A 21,745-nucleotide genomic window follows, 5' to 3' on the forward strand; every position below is an offset into this window, starting at 1 on the left:
AGATATAAATTGAAAGAGTTCCAATGTTATGAGGATTAATGCATAGATATTCGATGTTCTTCTATTCGAATAGTTGATATATTTTATTAGTAAAAAGTATTCTAATTGATATGACAATCATAGGTATCATATTTACGTTTTATTTGTGATTTATTAAATAATTGTTTCATGTTTTATTACCTAAGTATTGATTACGCAACCTCTACATCTTTCCATATTTCACATTGCAGCTCTTGAGAGTGGCACAGAGGGGGAATCGGGGCCGGTACCATTGCGGCGTGCCGTCTCTGTTACAGGGGAGCTTGTGCACACGTCCCAGCCCCCGGAGCAGGGCTTCCAGGGCAACACAGTCGATGACTTCCATGACCAGGAACAGCACAGCATAGAGAAGCTCCGAAGACAGGTGAGAAATAGAGCTACAGCTAACATCAACTGTCTCGAGCACAGTCAAGTCTTAGTAAATTGTGAAAGCGTTTTTCAAAGACAGTTGTTCATCATTTGGGTTTCTTATTGGTACTTATAAATTAAACTCTTAGCAACGTCATCCATCAGCAAAACATTGAATATGTTTTACTAATTATAAAGAGAAATACGATTCAATAACTCATCAAGCTCAAAGTTAGGTTATGATAAAAAGAAACATTACATAATTATAGGTAATGTGAGAGCAAGCTTTTGTTTTAAGCTCATTAAAGTTTTTATACCTTCATGAAATATAGGTCTTTGGTTACAAACCACTACTTTTCGACAGAGTTATGGTCCCTTTTCAATAATATTTCATGAATTGGTTGACAGATTTAAATAAATTTTGAAACACAAAATTCGTGTCTGGAAGATAACTAATATTTGACAGGTACAATGGATTTAAATAATCTTGGTGCACATAAAATACAGGTCAAGTTCGACTGCTGTTACAATCCACTATTGTATGATGAAGGTCTCTTTCCAAAGAAATAGTTTACCATTCCTGTGTCCAGGCACCATGTGGGGGTATTTGTCACTCCTGTGACAGCTTTACATGTAATTGTCAAAAATGGAAAAAAATATTGTGTTGAAAACATGATACAGAAATCAAACGAGCAAATAATTTGCAAGATTTGGGTCCTGCAGTATTTCGGTTCTTTCTGCTTTGAATTAGTACAACATCAGCATGGACAACTTGATTTGCACAGTGGCCTGATTTGTTTGCACAAATTTTCATTTGCCTTTATTTAAGAGCTTAAGTTTCTAATTTACTGAATAATAAACATGACCTTGTTCAATTTGGGGCACATTTAGCACAGAAAAACAGCAGGAGGCTACAGTTTGAAAGTACAAGAAAGTTTTGAGTTGAAATCCTGAGATGCGATGAATTACGTCCTATACTGTTATACTATGGATCAGAGATAATCCACGTTTCCCAAATTGGGTACTTGTTCGAAAGTACGCAATCAAATAAGTTATTGAAAATCATTACCTGGGCCTTATGTAGCTTATGTTATCAAACATTATCACTTTATTCAATGCTCATTTGAAAAAAATCATCTTTTGATTTCAATATTTTTAAATCTAATTCATTCCATTTAATAAATAAACTGATTCAAATCTCTTACTATTAAAGGTTTGTAAGGCGCTATAACTTCGCTTTCAAATTACATATTGATACAACTAATAGTTATTTATACAAGAAGTACAGTCAATATAATAAGATTTAAATCATATCATTTTATAATTAATATGATTTCAGTGATTCTCAAAAATAAATTACCAATTTACATAGGGTGCTATAGGGTGTTGACAGTATTGCACTGACCTAATTGCCATCAATGAACAGTCCCAATCAAATCAAGAGGTGGTGGTGTGTGAGCTTATTAATACTCGCACTCAGACCTTGCCCATTAGACGAGTGCTCCAATAAGATTGTTAGTCATTTTAGGTTTTGGGAGCATAGCGCACAGACAGATTGTCACCCTAGTTAGAGCTACCCTGGTTCTTTGATATGAACCAGTGTATACCACTATCAACCCCCATTTAATGTTCCTCCCGGAAAACGATAAGTATTTTTAGTGGTGCAGCAGGGAATCAAACCTGCGACCCTGGACTGGCAGTCAAGTGTGTTACCACTAGACTACATTTCCATACCTTAAAATTGTATGTATTTTGTGTTTCCAAGTATGAGACTGTCTTTTAGATTGTATTTAATGTTATGATTACATCATTTATAAACCATGGCCTTGTTGAAAAAAATACCCAAATCATTGAACACCTAATATCAAATAATTAATATTTAATTGGTGTATAGATATAATGATAATTCCTCCAAAAGACATCATTTTAGTCATTAAACTGAAAAACAGAGCATAAGTCCTAAACAATTTTAGACTGTAACAATAGCAATTTATGGAAGGCCTTGAAAATATTGGTTTTGTTAAGGAAATAATTGGAAATACAAATGTATTCAACAAATATAATTTCATGGTTATGACCCAAATGTAATTGGTGTTAAGGTGTTCTTGGTGTTGTCAAAATGCCCTGAAATGGACCGCCTTGATCTAACAGAAGCGTTTATTTTGATCATGTTTCATGTTCTGAAAGAGCTTCTCAAAATGCTTTTTGAAATGTAAATATGTACATAGTGTTTTAATTAGATTTACTGGACACATTGGCATACGTGGGGTAGAGGACAGGGTTGGAATTTGATAGTTCAAATTATAGTTATAATGAGTAGTTAAAGTAGGAATGAAAATATATACTTTGAAATCTGTGACAGAGTAAATAGAACTGTGTAAAGATCATAAAAAAGAATATTTGAAATTTGAACTGAAGTCAGTTTTTTATAAGTTCCTACTAAACTTAGGAGAAGCCAGGTTATTAGCTAGGTGTAAATATGTGTTATTTATGGAAACACTAAGTGTAGCTATGTGTAACTTGTTTTATAAAAAGGATTTTTGCATTTCCATATTTTGATCATGGAAATTAAATTTTATAAAAATTCTCTGTCATAGGAATATGCAGACAGTTAAATTGTTATTTGATTATTTGTTGTGTGTTTACCTCAACCATTAGGTATTACATGTATCAGGTCTTTGATAAATAAGTTCGGAAGTTGCTCATTTATGCTAGAATTCCTTTCACAACTATCTTAAGGGGAACTTAGATACAGTAATGTTTAGATGAAAGGACTGTATTTATTTTGTGATTTGGCGAATAATCACTTCTTTGTGTTGGTCTACATTAAAAGGCCTATCCATATAAACATATGTTTATTCTACGATTTTACTGTATAAACCTCATTTTACGAATTGAGGTGTTGCTTAAAATCTCTTATTTTTGTAATGATTTTAGCCAGTTTTAATGGCTTGAGTTAAAGCATTCTCAAAACAGAATTATGGAATTATGCAAAGGGATTGTCAGTATCTTTTTCATACAAATTATTATGAAGTGTTCTGCTAGAATAGAGAAAGTGTATTTGGGAAATAGCCATTCAAAATAATTATATATCTTCGATACATGCTAGATTTTTATAATTATACAAATATGAAATCTCTCCTGAGTCAAAGCCAGGATGTGCAAAATAGAATTAGAATCAATTGAAGGTAAACTGATGATATTACCATTTGAATGGATTATGTCTTATTTTGTAAGGTTAAGCGACCTATGTAACATTTGATAACCCAACTGCAAAGGAAAAAAGTAATCTTTGGAATTTGTGATTGTAACACTTAAGATGTTATGAAAATATATGTTGACACAGATTTAAATAACAAAGGACTATTTCTTTAACATGATAGAAAAATCTTGTCACAAACATTTCATAGGAGGCATGTCTCCCAAGTCTTGGATATGGAGTTCGTATAAGGAATGTTTATATTTTGGATCGAAACCATCAATTGTCTGGCCGGCTGTTACCTGACACATTGATTTTCCTGTCTCTTCTGTGCACGGCTAATGTTGTAGGATATTTATAACTGATGTTCTATGTTCGTTTTCTTGTTTCATTTAGTAATGATGTGTTTAGTGAAAATGTTATATACTGTGAACATATGTGATCATTTCAAATATAAATGGAGTAGAAATCTGAGTGAGTTCTTAGAAAAATGATAGGGATTATAGATAATAATGATGTACTATACTTTTTAGTTAATACATAGTGTGAGTATTGACTTCTTTTAAACGTAATTGTGTAAGACATTACCAAAATCATTTAATGAAGCTTTACAAAATCATAACTATCATTTTTTGTCACTTTTCAAAGTTATAATTGTTTTTGTTTTTAAATTACTTTTGTTAGAAAATTACCTCATGTTAAAAAATAAATCAGTGCACTATATTTTTTTCACGTACACCCTTTCATCATGTGTTACATTCATGATTTCATGCATTAAGCACTTAACAGGGTTATAGTTCTTGGACAAATTATTCATAGACAAAGTCTGACTTTTTTTCAATTGTAAATTGATTTCTTACATTCATGATATAGCATATTGACTTTATCAAAGATATCAGTTAAAATGTAATTTTGTCAAATATAATTAGACACCATTTTTTTTTAAAATGATAGTTTCTTTGTAGTTTCTTTGTATATAATGTCAGTACCTAATCTTAATAGGAAAAGTTGCACCTTAACACTCCTTTACTATTACTATCAATCAAACATGAATGAATGAGACTTGAAATTAGGTGCAGGATTGTCGAGTCCACATTTTAATTGAAGCTTTGGTGTATGTAATAGCAATCAAAGTGTGACTATAGGGTATGTAATATTACTTTTAATTTGATATCATTCTAAATTTCTCACTTCAAAACTACTTTAGGTGTTAATTTTTTATTCTTCAAGTGGAATAATTTTAGTGATTTGCGTTTGTTTGGTAGGTATTGGGAAATAGGAACTTTAAACGTGAGACACCAGAGTGCCAAAATTTTATGTAATTATAGGTGAAACACTGTTGAAAAACAAGACCTACTTTTGAACATAAAAATGATGGAGTAGACAGAATGACACTGTGCAAGAAATAGGACAGAATGGATATGCTCCTTTTGTGCATGTAAAACTGATCGAGCTGAAACTGATATTCAAACGTATTAATTATTTACGATAATGGATTAGACTGATGTGCATATAAAGTAGTAAGGATGTATTTCCAAAGACGAGTGAGTATTGAAGTGTCCTCCTTCAAGCCCCTGCCAGACAGGTTCCCACTGGACAGCAAACAGGAGGTATGTACCCACACTAGGGGACCAGTACCCAGAAATACACTGGGCTTTACTAATACAATGTACTCATTAATCTAAACAAGACAAATTTCGATGCAAGTCATAAAAGACACCGCTAAATAGGTTTATGTGTGAAAACACATTATATATTTTTTACCATAATTCTAATGAAGGTACAGATAAGTTTAAACAATCTTAGAAGTGATTGAAATAAACAGGGATGACATGGAATGCAATAAAACATATTAATTTAGCCCAGGGCTTCTAAAAACCGGCAATTTGCCGGTCTGGACCGATTTTGACCAAGTCAGAGGGGGGGGGAGGATTTTTTTTGGGGGGGGGGTCGTCGCCGGGTCCGGACCGATTGAGGTTCCAAAGTTTTAGAAGCCCTATGTTATTAAACCAAGAGAATTCCTTGTTGTCAGAAACACTTTTAACATAAAATAAAACATATATCCCCCCACCACCTGCATGAATGGCAGCCAATAAGTTAATTCGCAGTAAATGTTTGCGGGACAATTTTAGAAAATATGTGAAAAATATTCAATACACAGGGTGATATCTAGATGCGTAATCACCTTCTTTGACGGGGTGAAGGTCTTCCCTAACCCTATTATGGCTGCATTATGACGTAATGTGTGTAATTGCCTAAAATGAACCAGCTATTTCAGTAATTGAAGCATCTGTCAGGGAAACCACAGACCAACAGGTATGCAAGTGAATATGTAGCAATTTTTCAAGCGCAGTGCTTTCCCTTAACAAAGGAGAAAACCACTGCCTCTGACCGGCAACCAGTCTAAATGAAAAGGCAGCAAATAAGAAGATTATCGTTATTATTTAGCCATCTGGCTAACATTTGTTTATAAAAAAATGTAAAGTGGTTCATTTACAATAAAAATTGAGCAAAATTGTAAAAAATGGGTTATTACTTGATAAGTATCCCCTTTTCTTACAAATACAGTAGTACAGGGACACCTACTATTGTTCAAATGACTGCAGAATTATTCTTTATTGCCATTAGACAAGGACTGTATAATCGCCTTAGAACTGCACAACAATCAGTCTGTAGTTGTAACTACCTAACTATCAAAGTTGATGTTTTCATTTATGTAATTTATTCATAATGTAACATAGTTATAGATGTACTTGACTTCCACATATTGGTAGATCTCATGGAACAGTATTTAAACAAAGTTGGTAGAAGGCAGAGATGTGGAGCAAGAACTGTAGGATATACATACTGGCAAAAGTGGGATGGACTTTAGATCATTTACAATTTGGTTAGGTTATAAAATAACAAAAATAATTCATCTGTCTATACCTGATCACAATAAGTAATGTGTTACATGTCTTTCATAACATAGATTAAAAAAAATGTAATTCTCATATCAAATGGGCTGATCCAAAATGTTAGCCAAGCTGTCTGATGTCATGGTGCAGTGAAAAGGCTACTCTGTATGCTTGCAAAAATAAACAGGAGTTTTTTGTTATAAAGAATTTGGAATCAATATAAATGACGAATGACGCGGCATCTATGCCAGCACTTATCTCAGACCTACATACAGTGAATGAGGACAGGTACTTTACGAAATTGCCCAATTATGGTGACAAATGAGGGAAAATCATTACTTTAATGCTCCTTCAATGAAAGACTTGGGAATAGTTGGTTCAAGTTTAGGTCTTAGTGTCCTAGGATTCCATTTATGGTTTGAATACCATTATCAATTTAGAAACATTTAATTATACACATATTATTCATGCAAACATGAAATTATATTATAAGTTTATTTAGTGAAAATGTTATTATTTTTTTATTAGTCTTCTCCAGTGGTCAAGTACTTGTTTTAGTCAAATTGCTTTGTAGAACTTAAACATTAAAAGTCTGCTGTTAAGTTTTGGAGAACATTAACATTTTTCCCTGTTTGTAGTCCGGATTTAGTTACACTTCTTGTAAAACATTCAAACCCTGAAAAAGTGAGCTAAATGTTTGTACTATTAAATGCATTAGAATAAATACTTGAGGATTGTTTGTCCAAATGACTATGATATCAGGAGCTTTACTGTGATCAAGTGGAAAGAGCACTTACAGTCCTTGCGCATGTTTGTCCGTATCATTGTCCATGCCATTGTCCACTGAATGTCAAGTGTATCAAGGAATGTTTACCAGTAATTTCAAACATTGAATAAACGTTGAATATCAAAATTCTCTTGCCTTTCAAAAAAGGACACCAGTTTTGGTCTCTAGAATTATTCCAAATTACCAGGTGATGGTCACGATCAAGCTAAATCAATTTGTATAATTGAAAACTTTGATTCCATCCATTCTGACCAATAATGTGTACATGTAGCTTGTGTGTCTAATCAGGACAGGAAAATTTGACCCTTTCTTTGCATGCATAGCTTAAATTTTCAATTTGTGTAAAATTTGACGTAGGAAAAGTATTTATCATGATGCGTAGTACTTTTAGCTTACTGTTGATGACAAATATTTCCTCTGAAACTTCCTCTTTCCAAAGATGACTTATTTCATTTTGTCATTATAATTTGTGCGAAAATATATTTGGTATTCAATTTAACTTGTTATAAGAAATGTCTATTTTTCTTTTCATAAAGAATATATAACAAAAGAAATAAGTTATCTGGAAACGCCTGTCAGGTGTACATGTGCAAGAAACATAGGAAAAATACCTACAAATTGCTTTAAGTAAATGGTTTGAATCCTGAGTATTATCCACCCATATATTTATTTAAAAGTTCTTCTATCATCAAAGCTTTCTTGTATGATTCATTCACAAGCTCACAACAGGACCAGGTATTGACACAAGTGTCCTAATATTCTGAGCCAATTAACAAATTACTTAATGTTATCAAAATAGGAGACAGAATCAATTTAAGACCATAAAGTTCTTCTTTTTGGAAAGTTTAAATCGCACTGTATGGATTTGTACTTAATTGAAAGAAAACTGCTACCAAGGTTCGACCAATGTTTGTTTATGATTTAGCGTGTGGTAATATGTCAGGCAAGGTGTTATAACACTTCTGCAGTCACCTGACCGACCCTTACACATTGCCTTATAGTGTTAGTAAAAGAAGTCCATAAATGAAACCATGTTTATTTCCCACCGAAAAAGTATATTTACTAATACTTGTCTCCAGTCTTCTAAAAGAGTATTAAATGGCTTCAAATCCTCATTAAAGTGAAGCATGTTCCAATTTTTTTTTTGGTTAATCCAAGTCCAGCCATCTTGGCATCTGGCCGTGGTCAATTCTGACCTGAAGTGAATAGGGATATTTGTCAATTGGATTTCAAACAATGACCATGGATATTTTGATCAAGGTTTTGTTTATATTATTGTTTTTTAAAAACATGTTGAATTAGTATCAAGTAGCTATTTTTATGACATAAAATAATTTCTCAGTATTTGTTTGTTTTTCTATATAGTGTAGCTTGTATAGAGGGGAATGGTAATTGTGTTTAATTGATTCAGTATCTTTTATTCAAGCTGCAGCTGTGCAGGTCTTCAGTGAAGCAGACCATATAAGTGTTTCCGTTTTTTGTGGTGGCATTCCACATATTTTCAACACTGAGTGATGTTTTTTTATATTTTCAGCTGGGTGAGACTCAGGACTACGATGAGAAAAAGAAGATCCGACTTGCCCTGCGCCAGCTACGCCAGCAGACTAGAGGTACAGTAGGACAACAAAATCATGTGCAAAAAAAAAAAATAGAAAAAAATGTGTACACTATCAACTCTCTGTAACAACAATAATCATAAGCATTTGGTAAATTTGGCTACCTTACATTTATGGTCAGGCCTTTAAATAGGAAAAGTTTTGCATCTGTTTGTAGGACTAGCTAGCACTGATTACTGGCATGTCTGTATGACAGGAAGTGGTGTCATAAGTTTACAAATTACACCAATAAGGAAGTGACTGCTAAGATCATATTCAATCTTTTTTTTTACCATATTAGCATATGGTAGTGATCAAAGCAAATTAGCATGGTTATACCATCTTATAGGTTGCTGAACATGATGGATCTACTTGGTCTATTGTTTTCATTTCATTGTTTGTACTCCTATAACGGATGTGGTCACTTCATTGAATACATAGCGGTTACGTCCAACCAATTTGATTTGTCTTATTAGAAAACATTTTTTGATATTTAATATTCAAGTGGAACTTTCCATATATGTTGTTTGGGGTCGTGAAACACTAGAAATCAGTGTTATTTCGTGTACAGATATATGTAATAGGAAATTTATTTAGTGGTCTCTAACCTACAAATGTTACAGTGTATTAAGGGAACCAGGTTACTCCCTGTGTCTGTATCCATCTCTTCCCATCATTTGGATATTGAATACTCTTCTTGTCACCTCTTGTCTACCAGTGCATTCATCTTACATGTATCCTAAACATCCATCAGTTTCAGTGCTCAATATCTTCAGATGTATTCTAATTATCTTGGCTTTGTTTAAGAGCTCCTAAGTATTTCTTTTAATATCAAACAACATTCTATAAGGATACTGTTACATTCTGTACCCACTTGCAATAACGGTATACACATGTAGTCTCTGGTTCTCTGTGTCCCTAGTTTGAGGAATGTTGGCATTTGCACAGTGTAACTTGGGTTATCAAATTTGATATTAAACAAATTGCCTACTTTGACAATTGTGTCGATCTTGAAATGCCACAGATTATCAAAAGGGCTAGTTTCTTTATGAGTTTGGTGGTAGAGTGAATGGAGTAGTTATATTTTAGGAATACTCTTCATATTTGGAGATTTCATGAAGTGAGGATATATTTGAAATACTTTTGAGGTGCTAATAGTGACTTTGAAGTTTTGAACATTCTTTCTTTCAACAAACATATTTGGATAGCGAATTTAACATTTGGATAAAAAGGTGAATGCCTATGAGTTGCTGGAATCATTTAAGTGTAGCAGTTGTCTTTAATATATAATATGCTTAGCAAATCATCATTTTGTCACACAGTGTTGCAAAAATAGGTTGCTGTTGTTTTATGATGCCTTAATTTGCTTAAATACATTTAACTATTCAAGTCTAAAAAGGTCACGCTAGGATTTGCATTCATTTGAATACATATTCCAGCCTGGTTTCTTCATCATTCCCACCAATGGTTGTCATCCCCATCTATAGTTTCATTTGGCTATATACCAATATCATTATTTTATGAAATGTCATTTAATATGTTTCTTATAGTGGCTGTTTTTATCATATATATATCTTCTGGTTGTTTTACATTTATTGTATATTAAAGTTAGTTGTATTTTATGCAAATTTATTGTAAGCACTTTAACACACCTCTCTATGAAGATTTAATATATATGGTAGGTTGAAGTGTGTTGGCCGCAATATTAATAGTAGCAAGATAGGTTGAGTGCAATAAAATGATAAGACATCCAAAATGTTGCAAAATTATTTTTCTTGACATGTAACATGGTAACACTAGAAACAATGGAATGTTAGCTTTAGATTAGATTATCTGACCCTTATAATAAAGGGGATATATTTTTCACCTGTCAGCTTTGGTTGGGATTCAATTTTGATTAATTTCCTGTTGGGGATTGTGTGATAAAACCAGCTCATTGAACTTTCCCACAGCAACTGTTTATAATAATAGTTTGCACAAGTCACCAGATTACATTTATGTCATTCAAGATAAAGATCAAGTACAGAGTGCTAAATGATGTGTTCTATCTTAGAATGTAGCTAAATTCCTTGGTATGACAATGTAGCTTTCTTCCTTGATTTGCTTTCCTTAAGTACATGTATCCTTTTAAATTTATCTTAGCTACATTTTAAGATAGGCACTAAATACAGCTACATTTCTAGATAGGCACAATACAACTACATTTCTAGATCAGCACAATACAACTACATTTCTAGATCAGCACAATACAACTACATTTCTAGATCACCACAATACAGCTACATTTCTAGATAGACACAATACAGCTACATTTCTAGATCAGCACAATACAACTACATTTCTAGATCAACACAATACAGCTACATTTCTAGATCAGCACAATACAACTATATTTCTAGATCAGCACAATACAGCTACATTTCTAGATCAGCACAATACAGCTACATTTCTAGATCAACACAATATAGCTACATTTCTAGATCAGCACAATTACAGCCACATTTCTATATAGGCACAATACAGCTTCATTTCAAGATCAGCACAATACAGCTACTTTTCTAGATAGGCACACTACAGCTACATTTCTAGATCAGCACAATACAGCTACATTTCTAGATCAGCACAATACAGCTACATTTCTAGATAGACACAATACAGCTACATTTCTAAATCAGCACAATACAACTACATTTCTAGATCAGCACAATACAGCTACATTTCTAGATCAGCACAGTACAGCTACATTTCTAGATAGGCACAATACAGCTACATTTCTAGATAGGCACAATACAACTTCATTTCTAGATAGGCACAATACAGCTACATTTCTAGATAGACACAATACAGCTACATTTCTAGATCAGCACAATACAGCTACATTTCTAGATCAACACAATACAGCTACATTTCTAGATCAGCACAATACAACTACATTTCTAGATCAACACAATACAGCTACATTTCTAGATCAGCACAATACAACTATATTTCTAGATCAGCACAATACAGCTACATTTCTAGATCAGCACAATACAGCTACATTTCTAGATCAACACAATATAGCTACATTTCTAGATCAGCACAATTACAGCCACATTTCTATATAGGCACAATACAGCTTCATTTCAAGATCAGCACAATACAGCTACTTTTCTAGATAGGCACACTACAGCTATATTTCTAGATAGGCACAATACAACTACATTTCTAGATCAGCACAATACAGCTACTTTTCTAGATAGGCACACTACAGCTACATTTCTAGGTCAGCATGATACAGCTACTTTTCTAGATAGGCACAATACAGATACATTTCTAGATAGGCACTATACAGCTCTATTTCAAGATAGGCACACTACTGCTACATTTCTAGATAGGCACACTACAGCTACATTTCTAGGTCAGCATGATACAGCTACTTTTCTAGATAGGCACAATACAGATACATTTCTAGATAGGCACTATACAGCTCTATTTCAAGATAGGCACACTACTGCTACATTTCTAGATAGGCACAATACAGCTGCATTTCTAGATGAGCACAATACAGATACATTTCTAGATAGGCACTATACAGCTCTATTTCAAGATAGGCACACTACTGCTACATTTCTAGATAGGCACAATACAGCTACATTTCTAGATAGGCATAATACAGCTACATTTCTAGATAGGCACAATACAGCTACATTTCTAGATAGGCATAATACAGCTACATTTCTAGATAGGCACAATACAGCTACATTTCTAGATCAGCACAACATAGCTACCTTTCTAGATCAGAACAAATCAGCTTCATTCCTTAATCAGGACAATCAATTACCTTCCTCGCTCAAGATAATGCAGCTACATTCCTTGATCAGGACAATGCAACTACATTCCTTGATCAGGACAATGCAACTAGATTCCTTGATCTGGAAACTGCAACTGCATTCCTTGATCAATACAATGCAGCTACATTCCTTAGTCTGGATAATACAGCTACAATCCTTGGTCTGGATAATGCAACTACATTCATTGATAAGGAAACTGCAACTACATTGCTTAATTCCTTGATCAGTACAATACAAGTACATTCCTTGATCAGGACAATGCAACTACATTCCTTGATTTCTTGATCAGGGCAAAGCAACTATATTCCTTGATCAGGACAATGAAACTACACTCCTTGATCAGGATAATGCAACTACATTCCTTAACCAGGACAATGCAACCACATTCCTTGATTCCTTGATCAGGATAAGGCAACTATATTCCTCCATCAGGACAAGGCAACTTCATTCCTTTATCAGGACAAGGCAACTTCACTCCTTGATCAGGACAATGCAACTACACTCCTTTATCAGGACAATGCAACTACACTCCTTGCTCAGGATAATACAACTACATTCGCTGATGAGGACAAAGCAACTGCATTCGTAATCAAGACAATGCAACTACATTCCCTGACCAGGACAATGCAACTGCATTCCTTCATCAGGATAATGCAACTACATTCCTTGATCAGGATAATGCAACTACATTCCTTGAATAGGACAATGCAACTACATTCCTTGACTAGGACAATGCAACTACATTCCTTGACCTGCACAATGCAACTACATTCCTCGACCTGCACAAAGCAACTGCATTACTTAATCAGGACAATGCAACTACATTCCTTGACCTGCACAAAGCAACTGCATTCCTTGATCAGGATAATGCAGCTACATTCCTTGATCAGGACAATGCAACTACATTCATTGACTAGGAGTATTCAACTATATTTCTTGACTTAAGGACTATGCAACTATATTCTTTGACCAGGACTATGCAACTATATTCTTTGACCAGGACAATGCAACTATATTACTTGACCAGGACAATGCAACTATATTACTTGACCAGGACAATGCAACTATATTACTTGACCAGGACAATGCAACTATATTACTTTACCAGGACAATGCAACTATATTACTTTACCAGGACAATGCAACTATAGTACTTGGGACAGGACACTGCAAATATATTCCTTGACCAGGACAATGCAACTATATTACTTTACCAGGACACTGCAACTATATTACTTGGGACAGGACACTGCAAATATATTCCTTGAACAATACAATGCAACTACATTACTCAATCAGGACAATGAAACTATTTTCCTTGATCAGGTCAATAAAGCTACATTCCTTGTTAAGGACATCATACTATGCACTTAATAATGAAGGATAATGAAGCTACATTTCTTACAACCTTCATGTTCAGCCAATGGAATTGCAGAAAGGCAATCATTAAGTAATAAGCTTAATCATTAAGAATTTCACCTTTTGGGTGTTTAAAGGTCCGCCTACTGCCACTCATCCGATACATATTTCCTGTGTCAGATTTTGTGTTGACAATGTGTAAGCCAATGAGGCTGTATTCTAAGACAGTTAGATGACCAACGCTCACTCTGCCCATTCATAATCATTGAAATGTTACTTCATGTTATCTAACTATTACTTAATTGGCATAGTTTATAAAGACAGTGCAGGTGCTTTTCTTCTCACCAAAGTACAGGGAAAGTGTTTTTCTTTATTAGCTATATACAGGTGCATGTCTGTATAAGCTAAATTAAAATCAAATATTGCATATAAATGATGTAGTACACTATACAAAACTTGTACATTTGATAAATCTTTATGATTGGCACAACAGTGGACTTGTTTATGTAGATTTGTACTGTTTTACTACTAAATGATTGCAGTAAATGAGGAGGAAACTTCATGATATAAAACATCTTCATGCATTTAGTTTATGGAAACCATTACATTTTCTTATTGCTTACACAATTTGTCAATAAACTTGTCTTAAATTAGTGTTAATGTAGTGAAACCTTTACTGCACAATAGGCTTCCCACCATTAAAAGTTAGAATTCATTTCAAGTTTTGTCTCAGAGCCATAGGGGGGATCTATTAAAGATGGTTGGCCCTTAGGTGTAATCAATAAAGACTGCCTTGTAAGCTTTAAACTTTCTTATTTATGGTTCAGATTCAATGAAGCTATAGTAATATTACTGATAAAGGAACTAGGAGTAAAAATACAATCAGTTTCCTTTACGGCATTTATTATTGTACCTATCGTTTGCTTTTAAGGCAATGAAATACAAACTTTTACTTTACACTGCCAGGTTAATGTGATCTTGTTTTGTTTTTAGGGTTATCATAAATTTACTGAAGGTCTTTATTGTAATTCTTTAGAGAGCACCTTTGTTTACTTTACTTTCAGTAGTTTGCTGATAAAAATTGGTTGATACCATAAAGCCTTATAGAGAAATATCACTGGGACTTGTTTTCTGCAACTGAGATTCTTTTGGCAATTTGATTTCAAGTAGCTCACATAACTTCCAGCAGATAAATATGCTGCCATTATCTGACATGAAACCTTTTAATAAGCCTGTGTGCTACCTTCAGAATTGAAGAGGCCCATAAAAATTTGACCTGAAAAGTTCCTATCTTTTGCAATAAATATGGAAGGCAGTATCATAATATAAATTTAATTTTGCTGCCTCTTGACACACTTTTTTTGTGTGCAGACCTAAAATATGACTCTGGGTTGCTCATTTGTGCTTGGTCATTTGTCTGTTTAACTGGATTTTTATTGTTAATACTATTAGCCTTTTTAGAGTTCTGTTGTAACTAAGAAACTCTTTGGAAAAGATTGCAATTAAATTGTTTTTAAAGCGGACAATACAAGGGATGTTTAATATGCAACAACTTTAGAAGAGTTACAAAAGGGTTAGAAGGCAAATATGTGAAGTCTTATTTAAGAGTGAAAAGTTCAAACTGGACATATAGATGCTATCAGGAATGGAAAGTGGCGATTTTAAGGCAAACTAAAGGTTAAGCATCTATTTTTTCACCATACAAACCCAGCATGACTTTAATTGGATTATTTCACACCTCGATTCCCTTCGAACATCAGTGTAAAGCGATACTAGTGACTTACGCTGGATCTGACAAAGTAGTTTTACTGATGTACCAGACTGCTCGCTATCAGTGTCAACCATACAGCTACACTAAAACTGAGCTCTGATTTTTGTTTCAATTTTTAATATTATGTTTTTTGTTTCGAAGAGGATCATAATGATTAAGTACTTGGAATATAGTTTTTTAAATAGTTTCTGAGGTATAGTAACTTTATTATTTAAAACAATAATATCCAATTTTTGTATTATATATATATATATCTGAGCATTTTTACAGCCGCTCGACTCAGGACTATTATTATTTATGGTTACTATTAGTGAATGTATTTTTTTGCAAATTAATCAATTTAAAATGCATTTTATCGAGGTTTGATAATGAACGGAATTTGAAGGCAATTATGATATTCATAACATACTGCTAGGTCTTCTAATTTTGAAATATGTTTTTATGAACATAATTATGACTTAACTGAAGTTGAAGTTTGCGCTGAATGACTGTTCCAATTGATGAAAAGCCTTTGTATGTTTATATTGTCAAACATTAAGATTTTCAAATTTAAAAATGTATATCTGTCTGAGGATCAGTTTGGTAACTTGAGTGCAATACTTGCTATGTACATCCAGTATGCCTGACACCCGATCCTGCGACCGTTTCAAATGATATTTCTTGCTTTCAACTTCTATCATTATTTGAATGCTTGGTTTGGCATGCAACCAAGCAAAATATGGTATTATTGAAGAACTGTGTATTTCCTTCCTCCTGGTAGATGTATTATTAATTTGTAACACTTTTTTTCTAACAATGTCTAGTTTATGACTGGTTCCTAATAATAAAGTTGTTCTGCATATTTTTGTTATATTTTTATTTTTCATACTTTGCTGGGAAAGTTACGTTGTATGTCTTAGAACAATGAAGAAGATATTGTGACAAAGAAATTATGTGATTTAATATTACCATAATGATAAATGTCAAATTAATGATGTATGCAATAACTTAAATTCTTCAAATCATTAACAAGTCATATTAAAGAAGTAGGTCCTTTAATATTCATTAAATGTATTTCTTAGAAGATATATAATAACTAATGTTTTCTTCACTTTTTTGACATTTTTAGGGCAAAAAATCCTGGTTGCAAAAGGGGTGTGTCCGACTTTATCATGGTCTCATATATACCATGCAATCATTTGGAATCTATAATCAGAATTGACTTCTATTCTTTGAATGGATGTCAAATGATTTTATGAGAACACTATCAGTATATATATACACATTGTATTATGATACTTTTGCACTGAAAGAAATATCTGTAATTACATGAACTCAAATTTCTGGTGACATTTGAAAAGATTAGATTTATTCTTATTAAATGTCTTGTACAATTCACAGTCTTCAGTTGTAAGATCTTATAATCATTCATATTCACTTATTCTGTAAATACACCATTTACTAAATACATTGCAATTGATAACCAGTTCTAATCATATATGGTTTCATTGTCCGCCTAAAGACTCTTACACAATGCCAGATGAGCACTTTGGACTTTATGAAATCCACAACCTATGCAAATGATCTTGTCAAAAGGAAATGAAATTCAAATTACTGAAAGACAACATTCTGAATTTTTTTTACCACTGGGTGAGTGATGAAAATGTTTTTATAAAAGATGACACCCTACTGTACAACATTTAAAAAACTCTACCCCACTGGTGTGTCAAAGGGTTAAGCAAAAGGCTTTACAAATTACATTATGTGACGAATGTGTCTTTCTATGGATGATATGCAAATGCATTGACGAAAAAATTGTTTGAATCTAGTATGGATGTCTATTAAAGAGTTAAAGTTCTGAAGTAATAATTTTAATTCCAACTGACTTTTTTGCATGGCTTGTCAATCGTTAAAAGTCTGCTTAGAGAGTACTAGTATAGAAGTGTTCCTGATGAACATGTGGCTTCTTTTGCATTTATTTTTGTTGAAAACTGCCATTCTCATATCTCTTAGAGGCTAAATCTTCATATACGAGGTAAAAAATTGTTAATTTATAATACTGTCGTAAATTGTATTGCAAATTTCATGAATTTGAAATTTAAATACATACATAAAACAACAACCTTTCTTCATTAAAGCATGTCAAACTCAGCTGTAATATTTCTAAGAAGGTATTTTGAGTATACTTAGGAAAGAGTGTCCATTTTTGAAAGAAAATTTGCATTTTGTTAAAGGTTAACGGCATTTAAATGATGGGTTCATTTGCAAAGCACCTGTTTTTGTTTTAAAAAATGACATAGCTTTGATTTGATAAAAAAGCATGAAATTTCTTTTGTTTCAAATTTTACTTGAGGTTAGTCTCGGAAGGCTAGAAAAGGGAACTCCTAGGAAATATAAACTGAAACACTTTATATAGTGTCAATTTTAAGCAAAAAAAAAGATAAAAAAATGCTGATAGGCTTATAATAAATAAGGACACACTCTGATACATGTATAATGAAACATGGGTATTACAAATAAATATTCCTTGATATTGCCGCAAGGGATTGAATATTCCTCTAAATTTAATTATTGTAACTTTTTTTGTACAGTTCAAGTGTTAAGTTCTGTAAAACTATGATCTTTATTTTTATATGCATGATTTGAAATTGAGACTTATTATACTTGTAATTTAATTGACTATATTTAGGATGAATTGCACTATTTATTTCGTAAACTGGGGTCTTGAGTGTGTAGGTACATGTGTGAGGAAATGTTGGCAGTCATCTTACAAATGCTTTACATTGAATTATTTTATTTTTCTAATGTTCATTTCCCTTAATTATACACAGTATATATAGACATTTGTGGAATTTGAAAACCAATCCTAAGATGTAGCAAGCAATATAAGTTACCATTTGTTATCTAACGTATCTTACATAATAATTATAAACAGATTTTTTTTCAGCTAAATGGGATAGTTAATTGAAATAAATGCTTTACAAAATGAGCGGAAATTATGGTTGCATGGTTTACTGAGCTGAATTTCAAGTGACTCTGTAACTTCAAGTTCTTTCTTTTTAGTACATAGAACACAAACAAATGTCTTCTTCTTTGCACACATTTGACATCTGAGCCCTAGATTTAAATGTTATAAAACCCTTTAAATCTTTTTCTTTATGGTAATTTTTTCAAGTACGTTTATCCTGAAAAAAAAGCGTTTTTTTTCATGAAATTGTTGATTTTCCCTGTCATATCTGTAATAATACTTAGATTGCTGTCATTGATACTGCATGTCTGCCTTCAGGGATGGGGGTACTGGGTGCTGGGAACTGATTGATACTGGTTGTCACCCAATTATGATGGTTGTGGTTCTTTCATACATAGCAGATATGATTACAAAAGATGTGCTGTAAAAAAATAAATGATTCAACGATTTAAAGAAAAAGTAAAATAAGTATGAAAATACAAGAAATCATTGCAATAAGAGGAGATTGACCGATTATTGGGATTGCAGGTCTGGCCAATCTCATCTGTGTGCTTTGTACATTTTTAGCTGTTTCATGTGTTGGTGCTTAGGATTATGATGCAGCAGGCATTATCTGAAAACCTTTGAAATTTTACTTAAATATTGTCACCATCGATGGGCGAGACACCTAAATGTAATCGGCTCTTGATCCTGTATTAGCAGTTCATTTCTGTCCATGTTTTTGTCATGTTTACAAAATAAGGTGATCGTGGGTCTGATATGTTTTACATTTGTCAACAGTGTCGGCTTATCTTTTAGTTTGTGGGCACAAACAATTTGGGTAGGTAATAAAATACAATAGAGGGTACAGAGATTGTCATTTTCCTTATTTTCTATGATTAGGTTTTAATAGTGTCAAGTATATCAAACAACTTAATGGCAGTATGAGGTTTTTGTTGCTGGTTTTATGGCAGTTCTAGTGGGAATTGATTGCCTTTTATTGCCTTTTGGATCTAACTTTTTTCATAGAAAAAGAATTGGGGTTAATAACAATGTAATGTTTTCATGCTTGGGTGTCAATGTCACTCTGACTACAATGATGCGGTGGTTTACCTGATATTTTATAGTGAAAATCTTTGTAAGCTTATATCATATTTGCAATGAAACATTAAAGTAGATTTGTCATAAAAATGTTTAATAAATTACACTTATTCAAAAATAGTACAGTAATAATCTTGTTGACAGGAAAAAGCTATCAACCTTTGGCTTTATTATGCCACAAAGATTTTTTATAAATCAATTCATTGGAGCATGAAACTTTTCTTTTTCTTTATGTGAAATTAAAACATGTAGTTTTCAGTATAAAATATTAAACAACATATGAAATATATTTTAGATTGCCGATCATAATGTATTTTCAGATGGTGGCCTAGTCCAGACTGGTTTACAGCGCAGTCAGAGTTTTGTTCAGCAAAAGTCTTGTGAACCAGTCAGCAGCAGCCAGGCGAATGGTCTGCTGGTTGGTCGCAGTCACAGCGTTATCGATAAACACAGCCCTTCCACTTCGTGCAGGGAAGTCCGGGATAAGGGAGAGACAGTTCAGAACAAGACATCCAAGCTCAATGGATTTACGCATGAAGACATTCCTGTAAAATCAAGGTTTTCCAGTGAAGAACTGAAACCTCCTCGTCCAAAATCTTCCATAACTGTATCTTCAAAGTCTCAGTCTTGTGAGTTAAATGCTGACAAACCATCACGGCATTCACTGAAAGATAATACAAGGTTTGATACTGATGGTAAATTGAGGTATAATGGAACTGAAAGGTCTGATCTGAAGATAAAAGAAAATCGTAAAAAGTTTGATGATTATCAAGATCAGAAAAGAGCTACTGAGAATCGTGGAAAGGGGTTTTCTCTGAAATCTTCAAATAAGACTGATGAAATTGATCACAGGTTTAAAGTAAAAAGTGCAGAGAGAATAAAGCCAACTGAAGTTCAGACTGAACCTCTTTTGAAACTTGATGACCAAAAGCAGAACAGTTTCAAGGAAAGGTGCAATATTTTTGAAAATGCTGAAAACTCAGTCAATGTAGAGGGTGAAAGTGTGGAGATATCTAGACATAGGACACCCAGTGTGCTAGTGTCAAGAGCTAGTGTGGAGAAAAGCAAGCAGGAAAAGCTTGTAAATGTAAGAAGGGTAAGAAGTTTCTCAGCTGAACCTAGAGGAAGGTGGGACAGAAATAGTGATAGAACTGAGAGATATAAAGACAAGACAGATGGTACTGTAAATGATATAAATAGTAGATCTAGAAAGACCAAGGATATAAAAGACAAGAGAGAAAACTGTGATATTTCAGTAAAGTTAGAAAAAAGGGTAAATAAGAAAGCAGATGTTGATAGAAAAGACAATGTACTAAGAAAAGATTTTGATGCTGTAGACAACTATGTGAACGGTAAAGTTGAGTCTCAACAGAAAAATAATCTCACAGCTGATGTAGATGACAATACTAGACTAAGTCCAAGCCTTCAGTGGCTTGAAGAGAAAAGAAAGTCATTAACAACGCCAAGTGATGTTGATAAACTTATGTCGACAATGGATATTGAACAGGCGTTTTCTGAAATTCTTGATGCTGTAGATAAATTCCCTGAAGAGAAAGCACTAGGTGAACCAGTCATATCAGCAGATATTCCTATTTTGGAAGAGGAATTAGGTGAGTCTTCAGAAATGGAAGAAGATTTGAACAAGAACAAGAAAAGTGAACCAAACCTTGAAAGTAGCTTGAGCAGTATGAGTGACAATAGTGCCGAGGTGGAGCTGATCACGAAAGGTATGGACAAGGAGCAAGAGTCTGACGTTACAGTGGAGCCTGAGGTAGAGGAAGCAAACGGTGCAATACAGGAAGAGGCTAAAAAGGATGGTTGGTGGATCTTGCTCTATCTTTAGTTACATATATGTTTATTAAGAATGATTAATTATGGCTGTTTGACTTT

General features: G+C 33.3%; 1 protein-coding gene across 7 annotated transcripts in view; it reads left to right on the top strand.

Moving 5' to 3' along the window:
• LOC128230330 (muscle M-line assembly protein unc-89-like) overlaps positions 1–21,745 on the top strand; it is a 78,679-nt gene that overhangs the window by 28,268 nt on the left and 28,666 nt on the right. For 6 of the 7 annotated variants that reach the window (XM_052942513.1, XM_052942517.1, XM_052942515.1 and 3 more), the window contains 3 exons: positions 231–403; positions 8,805–8,880; positions 20,176–21,672. In XM_052942513.1, coding sequence (XP_052798473.1) covers positions 231–403; positions 8,805–8,880; positions 20,176–21,672 — 1,746 coding nt within the window. Of the gene's footprint in view, positions 1–230; positions 404–4,906; positions 5,197–8,804; positions 8,881–20,175; positions 21,673–21,745 lie in introns of those variants that run through there. The other variant, XM_052942520.1, reaches the window with a different exon arrangement.

Source organism: Mya arenaria, chromosome 4 (genome assembly GCF_026914265.1).
Source record: "Mya arenaria isolate MELC-2E11 chromosome 4, ASM2691426v1".
Lineage (NCBI taxonomy): Eukaryota > Metazoa > Mollusca > Bivalvia > Myida > Myidae > Mya > Mya arenaria.